This window comes from Gorilla gorilla, chromosome 13 (genome assembly GCF_029281585.2).
Source record: "Gorilla gorilla gorilla isolate KB3781 chromosome 13, NHGRI_mGorGor1-v2.1_pri, whole genome shotgun sequence".
In the NCBI taxonomy this organism is placed as follows: domain Eukaryota; kingdom Metazoa; phylum Chordata; class Mammalia; order Primates; family Hominidae; genus Gorilla; species Gorilla gorilla.
The window spans coordinates 107,000,860-107,018,639 of NC_073237.2; the positions used below are offsets into that span (position 1 = coordinate 107,000,860).

The 17,780-nt window shown below is 35.0% G+C and overlaps 1 protein-coding gene across 2 annotated transcripts in view; it reads left to right on the top strand.

Annotated features, from left to right (window-relative positions):
- The window catches only part of MUSK (muscle associated receptor tyrosine kinase), a 131,689-nt gene that overhangs the window by 92,675 nt on the left and 21,234 nt on the right, over positions 1-17,780 (top strand). The window contains exons 8-10 of one of the 2 annotated variants that reach the window (XM_063696989.1): positions 573-579; positions 6,185-6,448; positions 14,417-14,592. In XM_063696989.1, coding sequence (XP_063553059.1) covers positions 573-579; positions 6,185-6,448; positions 14,417-14,592 — 447 coding nt within the window. The remainder of the gene's footprint in view (positions 1-572; positions 580-6,184; positions 6,449-14,416; positions 14,593-17,780) is intronic. The other variant, XM_019033160.4, reaches the window with a different exon arrangement.

Sequence of the window (17,780 nt, forward strand, 5' to 3'; positions counted from 1 at the left end):
TGGCGCGATCTTGGTTCACTGCAGGCTCCGCCCCCCCCGGGGTTCACGCCATTCTCCTGCCTCATCCTCCCACGTAGCGGGATTACAGGCGCCCGCCACCTCGCCCAGCTAATTTTTTGTATTTTTAGTAGAGATGGGGTTTCACCGTGTTAGCCAGGATGGTCTCGATCTCCTGACCTCGTGATCCGCCCACCTCGGCCTCCCAAAGTGCTGGGATTACAGGCGTGAGCCACCGCGCCCGGCCCACATCTTGATTTCTTAATGTAAAGTCCCTGGGTAGCTAATGGAGGGAAATTCTGAGTTTAGATATTGCCTTGCTGGATGTTACCCATGATTGACTCAGTTTGAAAAGAACCTGCTTCCTAAAGATACTCAATATTTTCTTCATTTCCTCCGAATCTGTCCATTAATGCAGCATCTGGCCTCCTAGCAGAAGCGGAGAACTTTTCAGAAACTTAGAGATCAGTAGTATCAAAACAATCTCAGCCAAAGCATAAGATGAAAATGTACTAACGTTCTTTCTTTTCTCCTTTAATTTGACTTCCTGTGGGAACTTCCTTTCCTGTTAGTAGAATGGAGGTAAGAAACTGTTATTGTACCAATGTTTCCAATGTTTTGTTTTGTAGGGATTTCGTTTGTTTGTTTTTGTCTGTGAGAGGGTCCTGTGTTGCCCAGGCTGGAGTGCGGTGGAGTGTGTTTTGTTTTTGTTATTTGACATGCCATTTATTGAGTGTTTACTATTTGCTGAGCACTGTAACATTTTAGAAACTTTCTGATTTCTAATCCTTTTAGTAAGTATGATGAAGTGAAAGACAGGTAACCTCTATTGAATACTTACTACGGATCGGGCACTGTGCTGAGCTTCACATGCATTATTTAAATCTATCTTCAAGACATCCCCATGGAATGGGTATTATTGTTATCTCTATTTTACAGAAAAAAAAAATAAAAAAACCTAAGAAAGTTTCTTTGAACTGGAGAGTTCAGGTGGCTTACACAGCCAGTAAATGATAAAGTTAGAAATGGAACCCAGAACTGCCAAACTCTCCCTTATAGCTCTAACCTATATATAAGAAGGTATCCCTTGCAATATAACCTTTTGCAACTTACAGTGTTTTATTTGCAGTACTTTTAAAACTGACCTTCATAAAACTCTATGGAGTGTAATTAATTTTAAGACAGCATTCTTAGCACATAGCCTACGTTTAAGAACAGGCAGCAGGATACAAAATTTTGGTTAGATAGCAAAAATAAGTTCAAGAGATTTAGAGTACAATACAGTGACTATCATTAATAACAATGTATTGTATTCTTGACAACCACTGAGAATAGATTTTAAGTGTTCTCATCATAAGAAAATGGTAAGTATGTGAGGTAATGCGTTTGTTAATTAGCTCAATTTAGTCATCCCACAATGCGTACATGTTTTAAAACATCATGTGGTACACAATAAAAAAAATAGTTTTTTTTAACTAAAAACACTTTTTAAAGAAAGTTTTACTGTTAAAAAGGTCTTAAGAAATACCATTTGGATGTATATATTGCTCTGAAAAGCAGTGAAAGTCATGATATACATTATATGAAAAATTAAACTAGTTTTAAGTATGTAGGATAGTGATTTGTCATAATTGACTGCATTCCAATGTGTTAATGTGGTATCAGAAATTCTCAGTTCAAAAAAAAAAGAAAAAATTCTGAGTCCATTTTTTAATCTAAATATTGCTTTAATAATTTTTATTAACAATTTTGGAGCTACTGCCTTAGCAGAGTAAAGTTTATCTAAACTAAAATTAATAAAAGTGCCATTTAATAACCCTCCTTCTGAAAAAAACAGGCAGCAGGCCAAATTTGTCCTGTGGGTTGTACTTGCTGACCCCTGCCTTGGAGAATAAATTATATACAAAGACACTAGACGCGAAAGAATAGAAACAGTTCCCGTTTGCTTTGAAGGTTGGAAGTAGCACAGAATCTGTCATTACCTTTGTTGGGAATGTTCAAGGAGAGATAAGGCAGTTGCTAAAAAAGGGAAGATTTGTCTGAAGCAGAGGAGAGGTACAGCTGTCAAGTGTGCCTGTGCAGGGAGGGAGGGAAGTAAGGTGTGGAGTTTCCACTAGAGTCTTGGGGTTGTCATAACACAAACATGCCATGGCTGGTCATCTGGAATGCCCTTGGGACAAAATATTATGTGTTCAAAGGGAGTAGACATCTACCTCAGAGAAACTTGAAGATAACATTTTAAAATGTTCTATTGAATGTGATTCATGCATTTCAAAGTAGAGAGAAATAGGAATAAGAGGTGCAGTGAGAATTCTTTACCTACTCCCTTTGACCACATAGGGTTGTCTGTTATAAAAGAAGTTGAAAAGGAGATCCGAGATCAAATATCCATTATTGCCTCTACAAGAAAGGGAACTTTTCTGAAAGAGAAGTCAACTGAGTTTATATCGTAAGGAGGCAAGAGAGGGACTGGTTCCATGTGCAATATTAACTAGCATTATTAGAAGCTAGTCTGGCTGATGATTCCGAAATAACCAGCATTCTGTGAATGGATCCCTGTGACCTCTGTCCCACGGTTCTAATGAGCAACAGGACCAGCTGCTTCTAGTGTTGCCCCATCAGCAGTACCACGAACTGCAGGCAGAGAAACACAACTTTAGCTGGACATGGAGGGGTCTTGTCACTTACAAAAGACAACAGAAGACACCAATGGAAATTATTTGCATTTGTCTCATTCCCCAGTTCTTGCTGTGAGCTCCTTTTAAAAATGTTTGAAGTGGTAGATTTAGGGGGTTGAGGTACCAAATGTCCCAGTTGGCCTCTGTGTCTTGCATCTAGAATTTGATCACTGTGTAAAATTGAAGGCTTATATTTCTGCACAAGAGGAGAGGAAAAGGAAGTGGTTGAAACACTGAAACTATAGGTAGTTGATAGATAAACAAATTCAGATATATATAAATTTAGATAGATAGATAGATAGATAGATAGATAGATAGATAGATAGGTAGGTAGATCATCTGTCTTGTGTGTGCCTTCCCTTTTAGAGCTAATCCAAGCACTGATATAATACCAAAGCCAAGTCCTTAATTATTCCAGGAACATCATAGAAATGAAATGTAGAAAACTAATAATAATCATATACTTTGTATGTGTATGTTTTTTCCCAGCACATAAAGGGTTTGTATAAGCTAGTGGCCATCAAGCTGTTAGGAAGAAAAAGCAAAATTAAAACTAAGATCTTCTCATTTCTATTCAAAACCTATTGTCTTTTTTTCTTTTTCATTTTTATTTTGCATTATATACTTAATGCTGTAAAACTAATGAGGATTCAATACTAGCAGAAATTCAGACAGAGGGGTTCATTATGAGTTGATTGTTAGTAATCCTTATCTCTGAAGTTATTTTCGTTAATTTTTCTTTTGTGCACTTTTTCTTAGTTTCCAGTTTTTTAGAAAAGTGTGTTTTGATGTATAATTAAAGGAAACATCATGAAATGTCTATTATTTTTAAAAATACTCATGGAAAATGAGTAACAGCATCATTGAATAGTTAACACATGACAGCAAAACCTGCATGAATAATTCTCAGCTCAGAGACACTGAGAAATATTTAATTTTTACATGGTGGAGTTTTTTCTGTTAAGTGTAAAGGGTCACACATGCTCTTATTCATCCCTCTTTATGCCGAGATATTACGTCAACATGTGAGACCATTTTGTAAACCAGTTTGAGATATTTCTGGTTACTCCTTATTATATAGTTTCTTAAAGCACAGTGTAGAAGCTGGTTGGGGATTAATTCCTTTCCTTCCCATCCTAACAGTCATGGCTGACACCTATACAATAATGACAGGTTAACAAGAGAAGAGCATAACAAATGTGTTTGATCACAGTTTTACATAACATGGGACCCTTCAGAATAAAGACCCCAGATACAGGGAAAGCAATCCTTTTTTTCTGAGACAGAGTCTCGCTCTGTCACCCAGGCTGGAGTGCAGAGGTGCAATCTCAGCTCACTGCAACCTCTGCCCCACAGATTCAAGTGATTCTCCTGCCTCAGCCCCCCGAGTAGCTGGGATTACAGATGTCCGCCACCACGCCCGGCTAATTTTTATGTTTTTAGTAGAGACTGGGTTTCTCGATGTCGGCCAGGCTGGTCTCAAACTCCTGACCTCAGGTGATCCACCCATCTCGGCCTCCCAAAGTGCTGGGATTACAGGTGTGAGCCACCACACTCAGCCAAAGCAATCCATTTTTATGCTTAGGTTCAATGAAGTATGAACAGCTGTGTAGAAATATGATTAGACACAAAGGGTATGATCTAATGCTAACAGGCTGAGTGGGGAAACTAGCCCATCCTGCTTGTTCAGATTTTTCTCAGCCCCTCTGTGCAGCACTCGCTCCTCCCAGGCAAGAGGTAGGATCCCTCTGGAATGAGGGTCTGAATTTCTTTATGGCCAGGTGTTACACAGAAAAGCTGGGGGTGGGTAGAGTAAATGTTTAGGTTTTATGGCTGGCCTTGAGGAAAAGGCGTTCTGGTGTCTATGATCTGACTTGGAGAAGAGGGATTCTAGTGTCTAAGGTTTGCCTGAGGGAAGAAAGAGAGGAGAGACAGGAGGGCAGAAGGTCTGTTTCTGAGGCTGCTTCTTAGGCCTTCACCTTGGGGTGTCGTTTACTGAGCCTCAACAACAGCATCCTTGTTTCTGTCTAATTTTCTCTGGGGGTTTTCTCACCTTTACCTTGAGAAAGTTTTCGTGGAGTTTTGTGCTTTCTTATTCAAGGCCTTCATTTTAAATATTCCCAACAAACAAAGGGATACAGTAAAATTCATGTTGGCTAATTAGAAAAAGGCCAGTATGAATTAAAGGAAGACTCTATATTACAAAATATTGTTTTAAAGTATAGCTGTGTTTCTTGGAAGTTCATTGTTTTACCTGAATGTATTATATCTCATTCTAATGAATTTGCTTTAAAGACCTGCCAGTGATGGTTTGTAATTATAGTATTAATTTTTTAAATTCAACTGGGGTCACGTAACAATTTTAAAATTTGACACAAATTCTAATTTGTTTAATTTTCTTACTTTAAATTCTTTATATAAAGACAATGAAAAACTAAATTCGATAGTTGTACAAATCTAAATGAGAATATAACTTAAGAGTTTTCTTAAGTCATTACTAACACTATGGAAGATCTGATAGAAGGCATAAGAGTATACTGAGACCATCACAGTGCCTACACATAATAAGTATTCAATATATGTTTGTCAGGTGAGAATATGAGTTGTTATAATTCCCAGCATTATATTAAAGGAACAAGTAGATGTGTGAAGAGAGTACCAGCAGCATTTTCCATTCTCCCAATTGTCTTCAGTTATTATAGCAGATAAGTTTTTAATCCTATGTTTGTGCTAGCACTAGCATTTACAGGTTTCTCCCTGATATATGGCCCATTAACACACAATAATCCGAGTTCAGAGTAATTACTTACATCATTCAACAGAATAGATCATTGAGGCACTGGGTGACCAGTTGACTTTCCATGTGATGAGACATGATGAGAAAACAGCAAAGCTGAAGGTGCTACTTGGCTCCTCTGGAAGCCACATTTCTGTTTTCTCCTCCCTACATCACTTTCTTTTTCTTTAATGGAATTCTAGGAAGATGTGTGAGTGGGAGAATCTGAGCGTGGAAGGTGTTGCAAAGATGTATATGTTGTCAAAAATTAAGGTAAACTATCATAACACATAAATAAACTATGTTCCTAAAGCTGCAAACTTTTTAGCTGAGAGCAATTATTATTATGCTCAATTATTTGTTAACCATCATGATGAAATGTCTTCCAGATGCATCTTTGCTTATATCAGCTTATTAACTAAGAGTAGTCAGATTCTATTTATAATGTAAAATATTAAAAATACCCAAATCTATTCAGTCCTTGATAGTTCCCAAAGCTTTCCACATCTATCGTCACATTTGGCCTTCTCAATAGCCCTGTGGAGTAGCTAGAGATGATATAATTGCAGCTGGAAATGAAGACAATATTCAAACGCAGCATGTCAACCAATTTACTAGTACAATTTTCTCCTATTTCTGTGACACAGATGTGAAAACCAAAAAAAAAAAGAAAAGCAGAATGAATGCCAAGAAATAGCATGTGATTAGAAATGTTGTTCATTTCTTCTTTCAGTAAACCACAGAAAGATAACAAAGGCTACTGCGCCCAGTACAGAGGGGAGGTGTGTAATGCAGTCCTGGCAAAAGATGCTCTTGTTTTTCTCAACACCTCCTATGCGGACCCTGAGGAGGCCCAAGAGCTACTGGTCCACACGGCCTGGAATGAACTGAAAGCAGTGAGCCCAGTCTGCCGGCCAGCTGCTGAGGCTTTGTTGTGTAACCACATCTTCCAGGAGTGCAGTCCTGGAGTAGTGCCTACTCCTATTCCCATTTGCAGGTAAAATCTCAAAAATAAGTCAAAGGAAAAATTCCATTTTTCTATCTGCACAACAGAAGGAGTTTTTGAAAAATGTTGTAATATGCAACAGTAAAAGGAAAAGCTGGTTTTCATCCAAAATAGGAGGTTAATGCCTGGGTGCAGTGGCTCATGCCTGTAATCCCAGCACTTTGGGAGGCTGAAGTGGGTGGATCACTTGAGGTCAGCAGTTTAACACCACCCTGGCCAACATGGTGAAACCCCGTCTCTACTAAACATACAAAAATTAGCCGGGTGTGGTGGCGCACTTGTAATCCTAGCTACTCGGGAGGCTGAGGCAGGAGAATCACTTGAACCGGGGAGGCGGAGGTTGCAGTGAGCCGAGATTGCACCACTGCACTCCAGCCTGAGTGTTGAGACTCCGTCTCAAACAAAGAAACAAATAGGAGGTAATTAATCAGACAATATTTCTACCATATAAATCACTAAAGATAACCTAAAATACAAGTACTTAGAACCTCTAGAAAATATCATAAATGGTGTAATATTCCATTACTCTTGTTATTGTTCACATTATTATCATATCCATAAATATCCCAGATTTCTATCAGATGAAAGGAGAAATCTTAAACATGGACCTCATTAGTAAGCCAAGATAGAGAAAATAAAAATGGTACATTATTTGTCAATAAATGAGATCATGCCAAGCATCTCTGAATGTTATTTTAAAGTACATTCCATCCAAAATTCTAAGTTCTGATGCTGTTGCCTCATTTGGGTGGTTATAGGAGGGAATTAGATTATAAATAGATATTTTGTTAAACTCCCATACTTTTTAAATATTGAAATTGATAAATTTATGTTCAATAGAATTATCTTCATCTTTAATTACTTCTTATGTAGAAAAAAAGAATCAATCTAGTTTTTGAGCTAAATAGAACAAAGTTCAAATACTGTTAGTTCTGCTTTCTCGATGTGTGTGGTCTTGGCTAAACTTCAGTTTCCTCATCTGCACAGTAGAATTGAGAGGATTAAAGGAAAAATCACACTCATGGAATATGTCAGAAACTAGATAGACATTGTTATTCCTAAATTTTCTGTTGAGGAAACCCCATGACAACAACCAACACAGCACATTTCCACTTCTATTTTGATAAAACCAGAAACTATTTAAATATTGCAATAATTTGAGGACACTCTCTATTTAGCATTCAATAACAACAGTATGGTCATTAAATTAGAGTTCTGTATTCCTCAATTTACTGCAAAGTTTGAGGGTTTGGAGACACTATAAGAGTAATATAATTTGTTTATTCATCTAAGAAGATTGTATTGTGATCAGGCATGTTATCTAAAAATCTCTAGGGACTTCAGCATTGACAGAATAAGAAGGGGAAAGAGAAGGAGAGAAAAAGTAAAATTACTGCAAAAAAAATGGGAAGAGTGGGTGAGGGCAGTAAAATTTGTTTTAATAGAACTTAAGAAATGCTGATGCTATTTCAACTGTCCTTGCAGTTATTTGAAAACATAGTGTCTCTGTTAATTATCACTTCTTTAGTTTAGATTTCTCTTTCTTGGGCTTCTTTATAAGATTCTCCAAAATTGTTTATTTGATGTACTGCTCAACAGTGAAAATCCTTTTGCTAGAAAGTAGCACGTGTATAATAAACAGAATGTAACCAGCAAAATAAAGTGACAGTAGATTCTATCAGCTTTTCCTTTAGTACTACTAACATAATTTGTGGTGGACACGGGATAGTTATCATACTTACACAGTGACACTCAGGCAAATCAGCTCAACACCATGGATAGATGCTTGAGAGAAATAATAATTAGATTAGAAAAATTCTCTGTGTGTGTGACAGCCATTGTGGTTTTCTGATTACAAAACCCACAAGACTCCATTGTATAAAAAAAGAACACAGTACTTTCATTGCTAAAACCCAGAAAGTTGGTCACTACTGAGGTGTGTGTTTACTTATATTTACTTATATCTATATTTCTGTACTCTGAATTCTATTTCATTGATGGTTTCTCTATTTTTGCATTAGAGACTTCGGGTTTAATTACTGTGTTTATAATTAATTTCAATTTGTGCTACGAATTTCACAGGTTTTCATCTTTTAAAAAATTATTATTTACTCATTATATAATTATTTTTATTACATGTTGACATTGGCAAAATGTTTCTAAATTTCATATTTAAAAATAATTATATAAGTTATATAATATAATTATATATTAACTTAATAATTGTCAATAATAATTAATAATTATATTAGTAATATATAATACTTAATATTATCATATAACTAGTTATAAGCTATATAATTATATTATATATTATAGTATATAACTTATATAATTGGTATAATTTATAATTATAGTTTATAATAATTAATATAATTATATATTATATAACTCACTATATAATTATTTTTAAATATAAAATTTAGAAACATTTTGCCAATGTCCACATGTAAATACCATTTAGAATTTGATCAGAATGATGCTAAGTTTATACAATTAACTTAGGGCACAGAGCTATATTTACATTACTGAGTATTCTCATTTAGGAGTATGGTATGCCATTCCTTTTATGTAGATCTTGTATTATGCCTGCTAGTAAAATTTGATGATTTCTTTCTTACTTTTTTTAAATTAAATTTATGACTAGGTGTGTTTTATAGTCATTGCTGTTGTTGCAAGAGTATTAATTATAATATGGTTATTACAGGAGGCTAGAATGTCCATAAAACATAGAGATGCAATTAATTCCCTTGTTCCTTATTTTAATAAAACTGCCATTAATTTCTTTAGAATTTGTACATTTTAGAGTTGAACTATGTAATTTTTTGGATCATACTAATCAGATTTCTAAAAATGTATTCTTTTTTTGAGGTAGTTAGTTGATAGAAGTATAATTTATATACAAGAAACTGTGCCCCTTTTAACCATATAGTTCAGAGTTTGACAAACGTATACAACAATGTAACCACTACCCCAATCAAGACATAGAATGTTTTCACCACCCATAAATTTCTCTTATGCTCATTTCCTTCTTTTTTTTTGGTCCTGAGTTCAAGCAATTCTCCTGTCTCAGCCTCCCAAGTAGCTGGGACTACAGGCACCTGCCATCAGGTATTTTTGTATTTTTAGTAGAGATGGGGTTTCACCTTGTTGGTCAGGCTGGTCTCGAACTCCTGACCTCAGGTGATTCACCTGCCTCGGTCTCCCAAAGTGCTGAGATTACAGGCGTGAGCCACCGCGCCCAGCCCTCTTATGCTCATTTCTAATCAACTTCCCATTATCTCTAAAGGCATCGCCGTTCTGATTTCTCTGACAACTAGTTTTGCTTGTTCCTGAATCTCATACTCATGAAATTGTATAATATATACTGCTTTGTGTCTGACTTCTTTTGTTCAACATAATGTTTTTGATATTCATCCACATTGCTACATGTAACAGTGGTTTGTTCCTTTTCATTGCAGCTTTTATTTGTGTGGTTGAGATGGAAATAGTTATGTGAAGAAGTAGGTAGGGTCAAGCTCTCCTTCATGCTGCCTAAGAATTATAAAGCAATTAATTTGAACAACTGCAGTATCAAAAGGAAAGTTAGTATAGAAATGTTAGGCCACTCAAGATAACTGACTCATCAACCACAACAAAAAAGTCAGATACCAGCTTTAGACACAAAGCATCAACCAAATAATTTATTCCTGCAATTTGTAGTTTATTCCAATTTTGTTTGGTATTATACCTCCTAATTATTGAGAGGAATCAAGTCTCATCAATCATAAATCATTAATCCTTGCCAACAAATGTGTATTATTTTCCATTTTATTTGTTAACGAGTTGTTACTACTATATAATAAAGCCATTTCATTTTATTATATTTATATGCAACAACCGCTTTACAGTATTCTATTAGATTTTTGATTGATGGTCTGTGGTTCCTCTGATGGAAAAATATGGTCTATAAATAATTATAAATTATTATATATAGTTTATATATAATATAAAACTATAAATCTTAATTAGATTCTACTTTCTTAATTGAAATTTCAGAAATTTTTACTAGAATTAAAATTAAATTTTATCTTCGTGTGCTAGCACAAAATACATTTATTCACTTTCCAACATTTATGTCCCAGATCAGTTTACATGCCTGAGCCACAGATGTTCTTTCTAATCTTGAAAATAATTCACCTTTTTTAAAGAAAAAAATCCCTTTCATTGAAATTTTAAATTTATTAGAAAATCATAGTTATTTCCTAAATCTACGTCATTCACAGTATACATTAAAAATTTTTGGCCGGGCGCGGTGGCTCACGCCTGTAATCCCAGCACTTTGGGAGGCCGAGGTGAGCGGATCACGAGGTCAGGAGATCGAGACTACGGTGAAACCCCATCTCTACTAAAAATACAAAAAATTAGCCGGGCGCAGTGGCGGGCGCCTGTAGTCCCAGCTACTCGGGAGGCTGAGGCAGGAGAATGGCGTGAACCCGGGAGGCGGAGCTTGCAGTGAGCCGAGATTGCACCACTGCACTCCAGCCTGGGCGACAGAGCGAGACTCCATCTCAAAAAAAAAAAAAAAATTTTTTTTCTAATTCCCATTGTTATTAAAATAAGTAGTTTTATTGGAAAAATGTTATTTTTTAAAATCCTCATCATCATATATTTTGTTCCCACTGAAGTAAGAAAATATAATCTAAAAATTTTTACATTTTAATATTTTATAGAGGTTTTTTCTCTGATATATAATAATAAAAATTGGCATTTATAAAGACTTAGTCTCTTCCGTTAACATACAAAATTCATATATTTATGTTCAATCCTTTCTGCTCTTAAATGAGTATTATCTATTTGATCCAATAGTTTAATAGTGATGCGTCAAAATTTTCACAGTTGTGTTTCCAAGAATGTTTTCTTGCAATTCTGACTCCTGCTTTTTGCACCAAGAAATATTAAACTAAAATTGAATTTACTGCTGATAACTGGTAAGTTTGATCTTCATTTTTTTGTTATATCTTTTGAAAAAGTCTCTACCTTTATTCATCAAACTAGTTCAGAAGTTGTCGACCATTTTATATTCTACTTCTACTTGCTTGTGAGATTTTTAAAAGCGTGCTATCACTCATGGTTTTCTAATTATTAGGTTGGTACAAAAGTAATTGTGTTTTTTTTTCCATTAAAAGTAATGGCAAGAACCGCAATTACTTTTGCCCCAACCTAACATAAGCAGTCATTCAATGATGTGTGCCTCTTTTCATGAACGACATGGAACTTTATTTGTCCAACAAATATTTATTGATCTCCTTCTGGGCTCCAAGTACTACACTGAGCATTTGGGATATATTAATGAACATAATAAACAACTTATATATAACTTTAGAAGGTGTTAAATGTCATGGAAAAAGAAAAAAGGAATGCTTTAAGGAAGACCAGGAATAACAAAGGGAGAGGAGAAAGTTGTAACTTTAAAAATAAGGTGTTCAGGGTAGACCTAATCAAGTTAGCATAATTGTACTGAATCTTCCACACTTGTTCTTTGAAACTTTATCTGAAATTATAAACCATATTTGTATTGTTCAATTATATTTTATTTGCATATGCTCAATTTTTGGAACATTATTCTTAGCTTTTACATTTGATTTCATAATCATGTATAAGTAGATACTTGGAGGAGCTTACTGTGTTACTTATCATTGATACTCATTGTCATTCATTTCAAATAAAATATTTCTTTTTCTTAAATTCCTAATTTAAATTCACTTCTTGTTCATTCATCTCTTCTTTACTCATCTCTCATTCAGCTGGAGTAGGTGTTTTTCACATGTAAAAAAAAATTCTGTCATTGTACATATGCGTTTTTGACTGGGTATTTAAGTCTGTGTTAACACAAGTGTTAGCTTTTGCGTTAGTTCTCCTCACTTGTGTTACTTCTCCTCAAAACTGTGGACTCTGACCAATTATTTTCTGGCCATGTTGTAATAGAGGAAGAAGAAAGCAATCCTGACTTTTGTTCCTTTGTAAGGAACATTTTCCTCTCTCCAGATTGTAGAAAGATTATTTCTTTAATCGTTGAGATTCAAAATATTTGTAAAATTCATTTGGGGATAGATTTATTCTCATTGTTTTCTTTCATGTAACATAAATAATATAAAAATAATGGGTAATATGCCCTAAACATTGTGCCCTTTTCATCTTAAAAATGTTTTCTTATACCACATCTTTGATTATTTTCTATTTTTTATGTGCTCTGGTCCTCTTGCTGAGAAACACTACTATTTGATTTTGAATTTCTTACTTGCTCCACCTTATCAGTTACTTCACACATTATTTTCATCTGTTTAGCCCTTCTTGCATTCAGTTAGGTCCTTTCTTTCTGCATTCAATTGAATATTTAGTTCAAATTTGTTTATTTCTTGCAGTGCCATTTGTTTTCTATTTTCAATGAAGATTGTTAAGTGTTGGTTTTATTTTTTGTGGTTTCTATTTTCTGTAGTTACTTCCATGTTCAAATTATCCTACTTTTTAGTCTATAGTTCATCTTGATTTGTTTCTTCTTGTGAAAAACTCTGCTATAGAGGGCATGCTTTAGTGCATGGCAAAGAAAACAAAGCAAACCAAAAGCCATTCATTAATGTGTTCTTCTGTTTAGAATAAAAAAATTTCCCAGGTATTTGCTTCTTCTGCATAATGTGGAGTATGGAGCTGTTTTCATATGTCCTATATTGATTTACACTTTAACTATGCTGTCTGCGTGCAAAAAAATGTGCTTATACAACCCAGGGGTGGAACCAAGCTAAGCAACTCTCCTCAGGTCCTTTACCTGCTCAGAAGTCTTGAAAGCCCCATTATACTCCCTTCTCCCTCACACACACCAAGAATTATAAATCCCATTGTTTTCTTCATATAAGAATATATTTGCATCTCATCACATTCATATGCACAGCCTTTTATTCTATGCATACTCAATTAGCGCATATTGGCAAGTTAGGAAAGTAGGAGTGTGGGAATAAGTATTAAAAAAGACACCATTGTGGCATATATATATATATATATATATACACACACACACACACACACACACACTTACAATTTCCTCCTCTCTGAATCCTTCAGATACTGAATAAAGGACATCTGCTATTATTATGTTTAATTTATTTAATTATCTTTAATTTCCTCTTATTATTAACCCCAAATACCTTAATTTGAAATTAACCAGGTTTTTCCTATGCAGTTTGTCCTATTTCCTATCAGGCTTAAACAAATACTAATCTGCAAAATTCCAAGTAGTCCAATTAGTGTTTCTTCAGCCCCTTCGCTCATAATACAACATGTAGATGAACATAACAGCTTCATATTCAAACAGATAATACTTTGGCTTTCTCAGATGGAAGCACACAGAGCAATGGGACAGGATTCCGTGCCTCAAAGTAAGGGCTGAGTAAGGACCCACATGCCCTCCTATAAGCTGCCAGGGAGGTGGTGGTGTTCTGTTTCAGAGGACAAAGCACACAGAGGCCCAGACTGTGTTCCTCGAGCCCCACCCATTAGCCCCAAGATCATAGAAAAATCTTCCAAGCTGGAAACTGGTTGACAATGATCCTGACTTTCAGTAGGTGTGTTTTTTAAACTCTGTATACCTTTTTCCTCTACCTGTGTTGTTATTTGAATATGAAGTTGGGAGAAGACATATCAGAGATTCCCAATCTAATACGTTTTAAATGACGTTTTTTTCCCTTAGACTAGCATTAATTGTGTTTCACAACAAAACGAGATAGCATTTCATCTCACGGCACAGTACACTAGATTTCATGAAGTCTCATATTATTTACAGTAAAAAGTTTCTTTCATAAACGCGCTTTTTTCAAGAACAATTTACCATGCTGATGTCTTGAAAACACAGAATTTAGGCTCTGCCACAAATTTGCTTTAACATGTAATGATTCTTCAAGTTTTGTTCTCCATATACTATTTTAGAGAGTACTGCTTGGCAGTAAAGGAGCTCTTCTGCGCAAAAGAATGGCTGGTAATGGAAGAGAAGACCCACAGAGGACTCTACAGATCCGAGATGCATTTGCTGTCCATGCCAGAATGCAGCAAGCTTCCCAGCATGCATTGGGACCCCAGGGCCTGTGCCAGACTGCCACATCTAGGTAACACAGAGTTCTCCCAAGACTTTGGAGGTTAAGAGAAATTTACTATTTTGAAGAAACTAAGGTGTGAACTTAAAGCTTCTAATATTTCTAGGCATTTCTAATTTTTTTTTTGAGTTCTGCCTTCCTTAGATACCTACTAGCGGAATCCTAATGCTATCCTAATTGTACAGATTAGCGTAAAGATTTATTTCATTTGCTCTAAAATAAATGAAACAGCACTTTTAATTACTGCTTGACATTTTAGATTCTTTCATAGGGAATCTTATGAGAGCTTGTAACATTTTCTGAAGTGTGCAGAAAAATGGCTAAGAAACATCTTATATTTTGTCAGAAGAGTGGAATAAAGGAATAAAGTCCTTTTTCTTAGCCAAGAAAGCATGCTAAAATAAGACACATGTTTGAAAATGCTGATCTCACAAAACAAAATTGAATTGCTTCATGTTGCTTTAATGAACTTTGTTTGTAAGGAACTATGTTGTTATCCCTAACAGCTGGTTTAATTTCAAAGACCCAATTCTTTCACATTTGAATGCAAAGAATGTTTTCCAGTTGTATATTAAAAAGCTGAGCGAGAACTTGCATTTCTTAGCACTCACTCTCTCACAGAATATGTGAGATATCTGGATGCTCACTTAAAACAAATTTTTATCCTTTCCCCTTCAGATTATAACAAAGAAAACCTAAAAAGTAAGTAATTGTGTTTGTGCCCTTGAAACCTGATGTGTATGTAATTGGATTCATGCATGTGTGTTTACACTTATATTTCCTGATGCCCAGAACAGAATGTACAGCCGCTCTCAAAGTCTTCTCACCATACTCATCCAGGGTATAACATGAGGGAAAATCATGGAAGGTCTCAGTTTATAACTTTTAATTAGATCGTAAAGAGTACCATATTTAGTGAGTCATACAAATGCTATCTCCCACCTCAAGGTTATTAGTCTGTTTTATTTCTTATATGTCTATAAGTAAGCCAAATTTAAAATGTTACCTTTTGATTTTATATTCTTGATTCAGTATAATCTAATTATGTATAGATGAAACCCAACATTTATTTCTTCATTGAGCCAATTCGTGATCTTCATTTGTGACAATAGATCCCTCTTTTGGAAGTTAGATATTTTTTTAAAACAGCTGATTTCCAGTATAAAGTTTATAGGATCAAATCAAATGGCTTTAAAAAGGTCATCACAAAAATCTCTGGGAAAGAATTCAAGAAGGTTGCTTGAAAAGGGATGTCCTACAAAATAACTTGTATCAGATAGTGCTTTAACCTGTCAGAATGCAGAAATCCTCAGGATGAAATTAGAAAAGCTTTTCATGTCAACTAACTTCCTCTGGTCTCAGCGTTCTAAGGCTTAAATCACACTTACTTCCTGTAATACATATTCCAGCCCTAATCTCCTCTGCATTTGACTAGGTGCCAGGACTTGATTTTACCAGCTTGCTTAAAGAACCAACACTTAAAAGTATTAAAAGCAAGAATGCTACTGGTCCTAGTTGAATTACTCAGAGTTATTAAACAAGAAGAGTTATGGAAACCTTAAAAATCTATTATTCTGGTAGCCTGTCAAATTGTTATTCCCAAATCGAAGGAATAAAAAAAAATTCAATTCTTTGTTATATGAGCAGCCAAAGTTTACTTTGATTGGACTTTGAATTGATTACTGTGCTCTTTGTTATCCATCGATTGTTTGCTCACTCATCCATCCAAACATTCATTGAGGGTTTGCTGTGTGGAAGGACCAGACCATTCATCTTAAATTAGACAGGAACAATACACAAAAAAGCATCCACATTTCTGCCTTTCACACTAATTATAAAGGAATTTTGAGCAGCACAAACTAGCTACAATAATAAATTTTCCTAGTCTTTAAAAAAAAGCTTTATGAAATCTTTGATACATGTAAGAAAATGAGCTCCTAATGTCATGAACTAACCATTTAAACTGAAAATAGGGCAGGGAATGTCTGAAAGTATGCTCCTTGAGTTAAAGGCAATTATTATTAAAAGAGTTGGCTTTAGCGGGTCAATAGTGGAGCAAAGAAAACATCCTTATTAGGCAGTGTCCCATGTTTTATAGGAGTGTGTAAAGACCTTAAATATTTTCCAAAGAGTGTCTTGATTTCTGAGTGAACTCTAAAGAATATCACCAGCTCATTTGGAGGGGTCACAAAAGAGCTGTTAATCATTTGTTTATCTTTGCATTATTTTCTTCTTCCTTGAGCACAGGGACTAGAATTTCAGTAGTTTTTCTTTTTTATAATTTCTTTGGCTGAAGTGAAACATCTTTCTGAGCAGGCAATGCCTTTGTGCTATTTACATTATTTGTAAGCAGGGATTACACTATTCCTCTCTTCCGTGAGACTTCACATACTTTATTACAGAAACACTCAGCAGTGAATCTGTCTTCTATTTCAGAGCTTCTGTGGAGAAAAGGTTAATTTGTCTTAATCATTGAAATAATTACTTTTCTCTTGAATTCTCTTTTTCCTTCCATCTTTGCTCTTTCTATACACATACATGGAGAATAAAGGACCCAATGAATGTACCCAAATCCAAACTGACTAGTGTGATACATACATTATCTCTCTTAATACTCCCAATAGTTCTACAAAATTAAGTACTATGAACGTCCTCCATTTTACTTACAACCCAACATGAGAAAGAGAGATTAAGCAATGTGTCCAATTTTACCCATCTAGTAAGGTGATAAGCCAGAATTTGAACTGAAATCTATCTGATTCTGGCTCTGTCTTCAGAGCCAGAATGTTATACCTGATGCATTTCTGTTATTACTAATGTTTCTTAAAAAATTCCAAGACCTCATGTGTAATAAAGCTCAACTGATTGTTTAAACTGATTCATTCTTGAATAAATTCCACTACCTTTTCACATTTGTTATAATTGATTACTCTTAAGAAGCTCCAATTGATAAAAATTTTATTGTTCACAACTTTAAATCACCCAGGCCACTTGATGATTTGACTTTTTGTTAACATTTAAATGAATACATGCTTTGTGTCCCAGACCATTTTTCCGTAATGATCAGCTACTATTTTGCCCACGAATGAAATCATGAAGTGTCAGTGTCTCTGTGTGCGTGTGTGTGTGTGTGTGTGTGTGTGTGTGTAAAACTCATGAATTATTTCATAATTTGAAATGTGGTTTGGGTAATTTTTGTG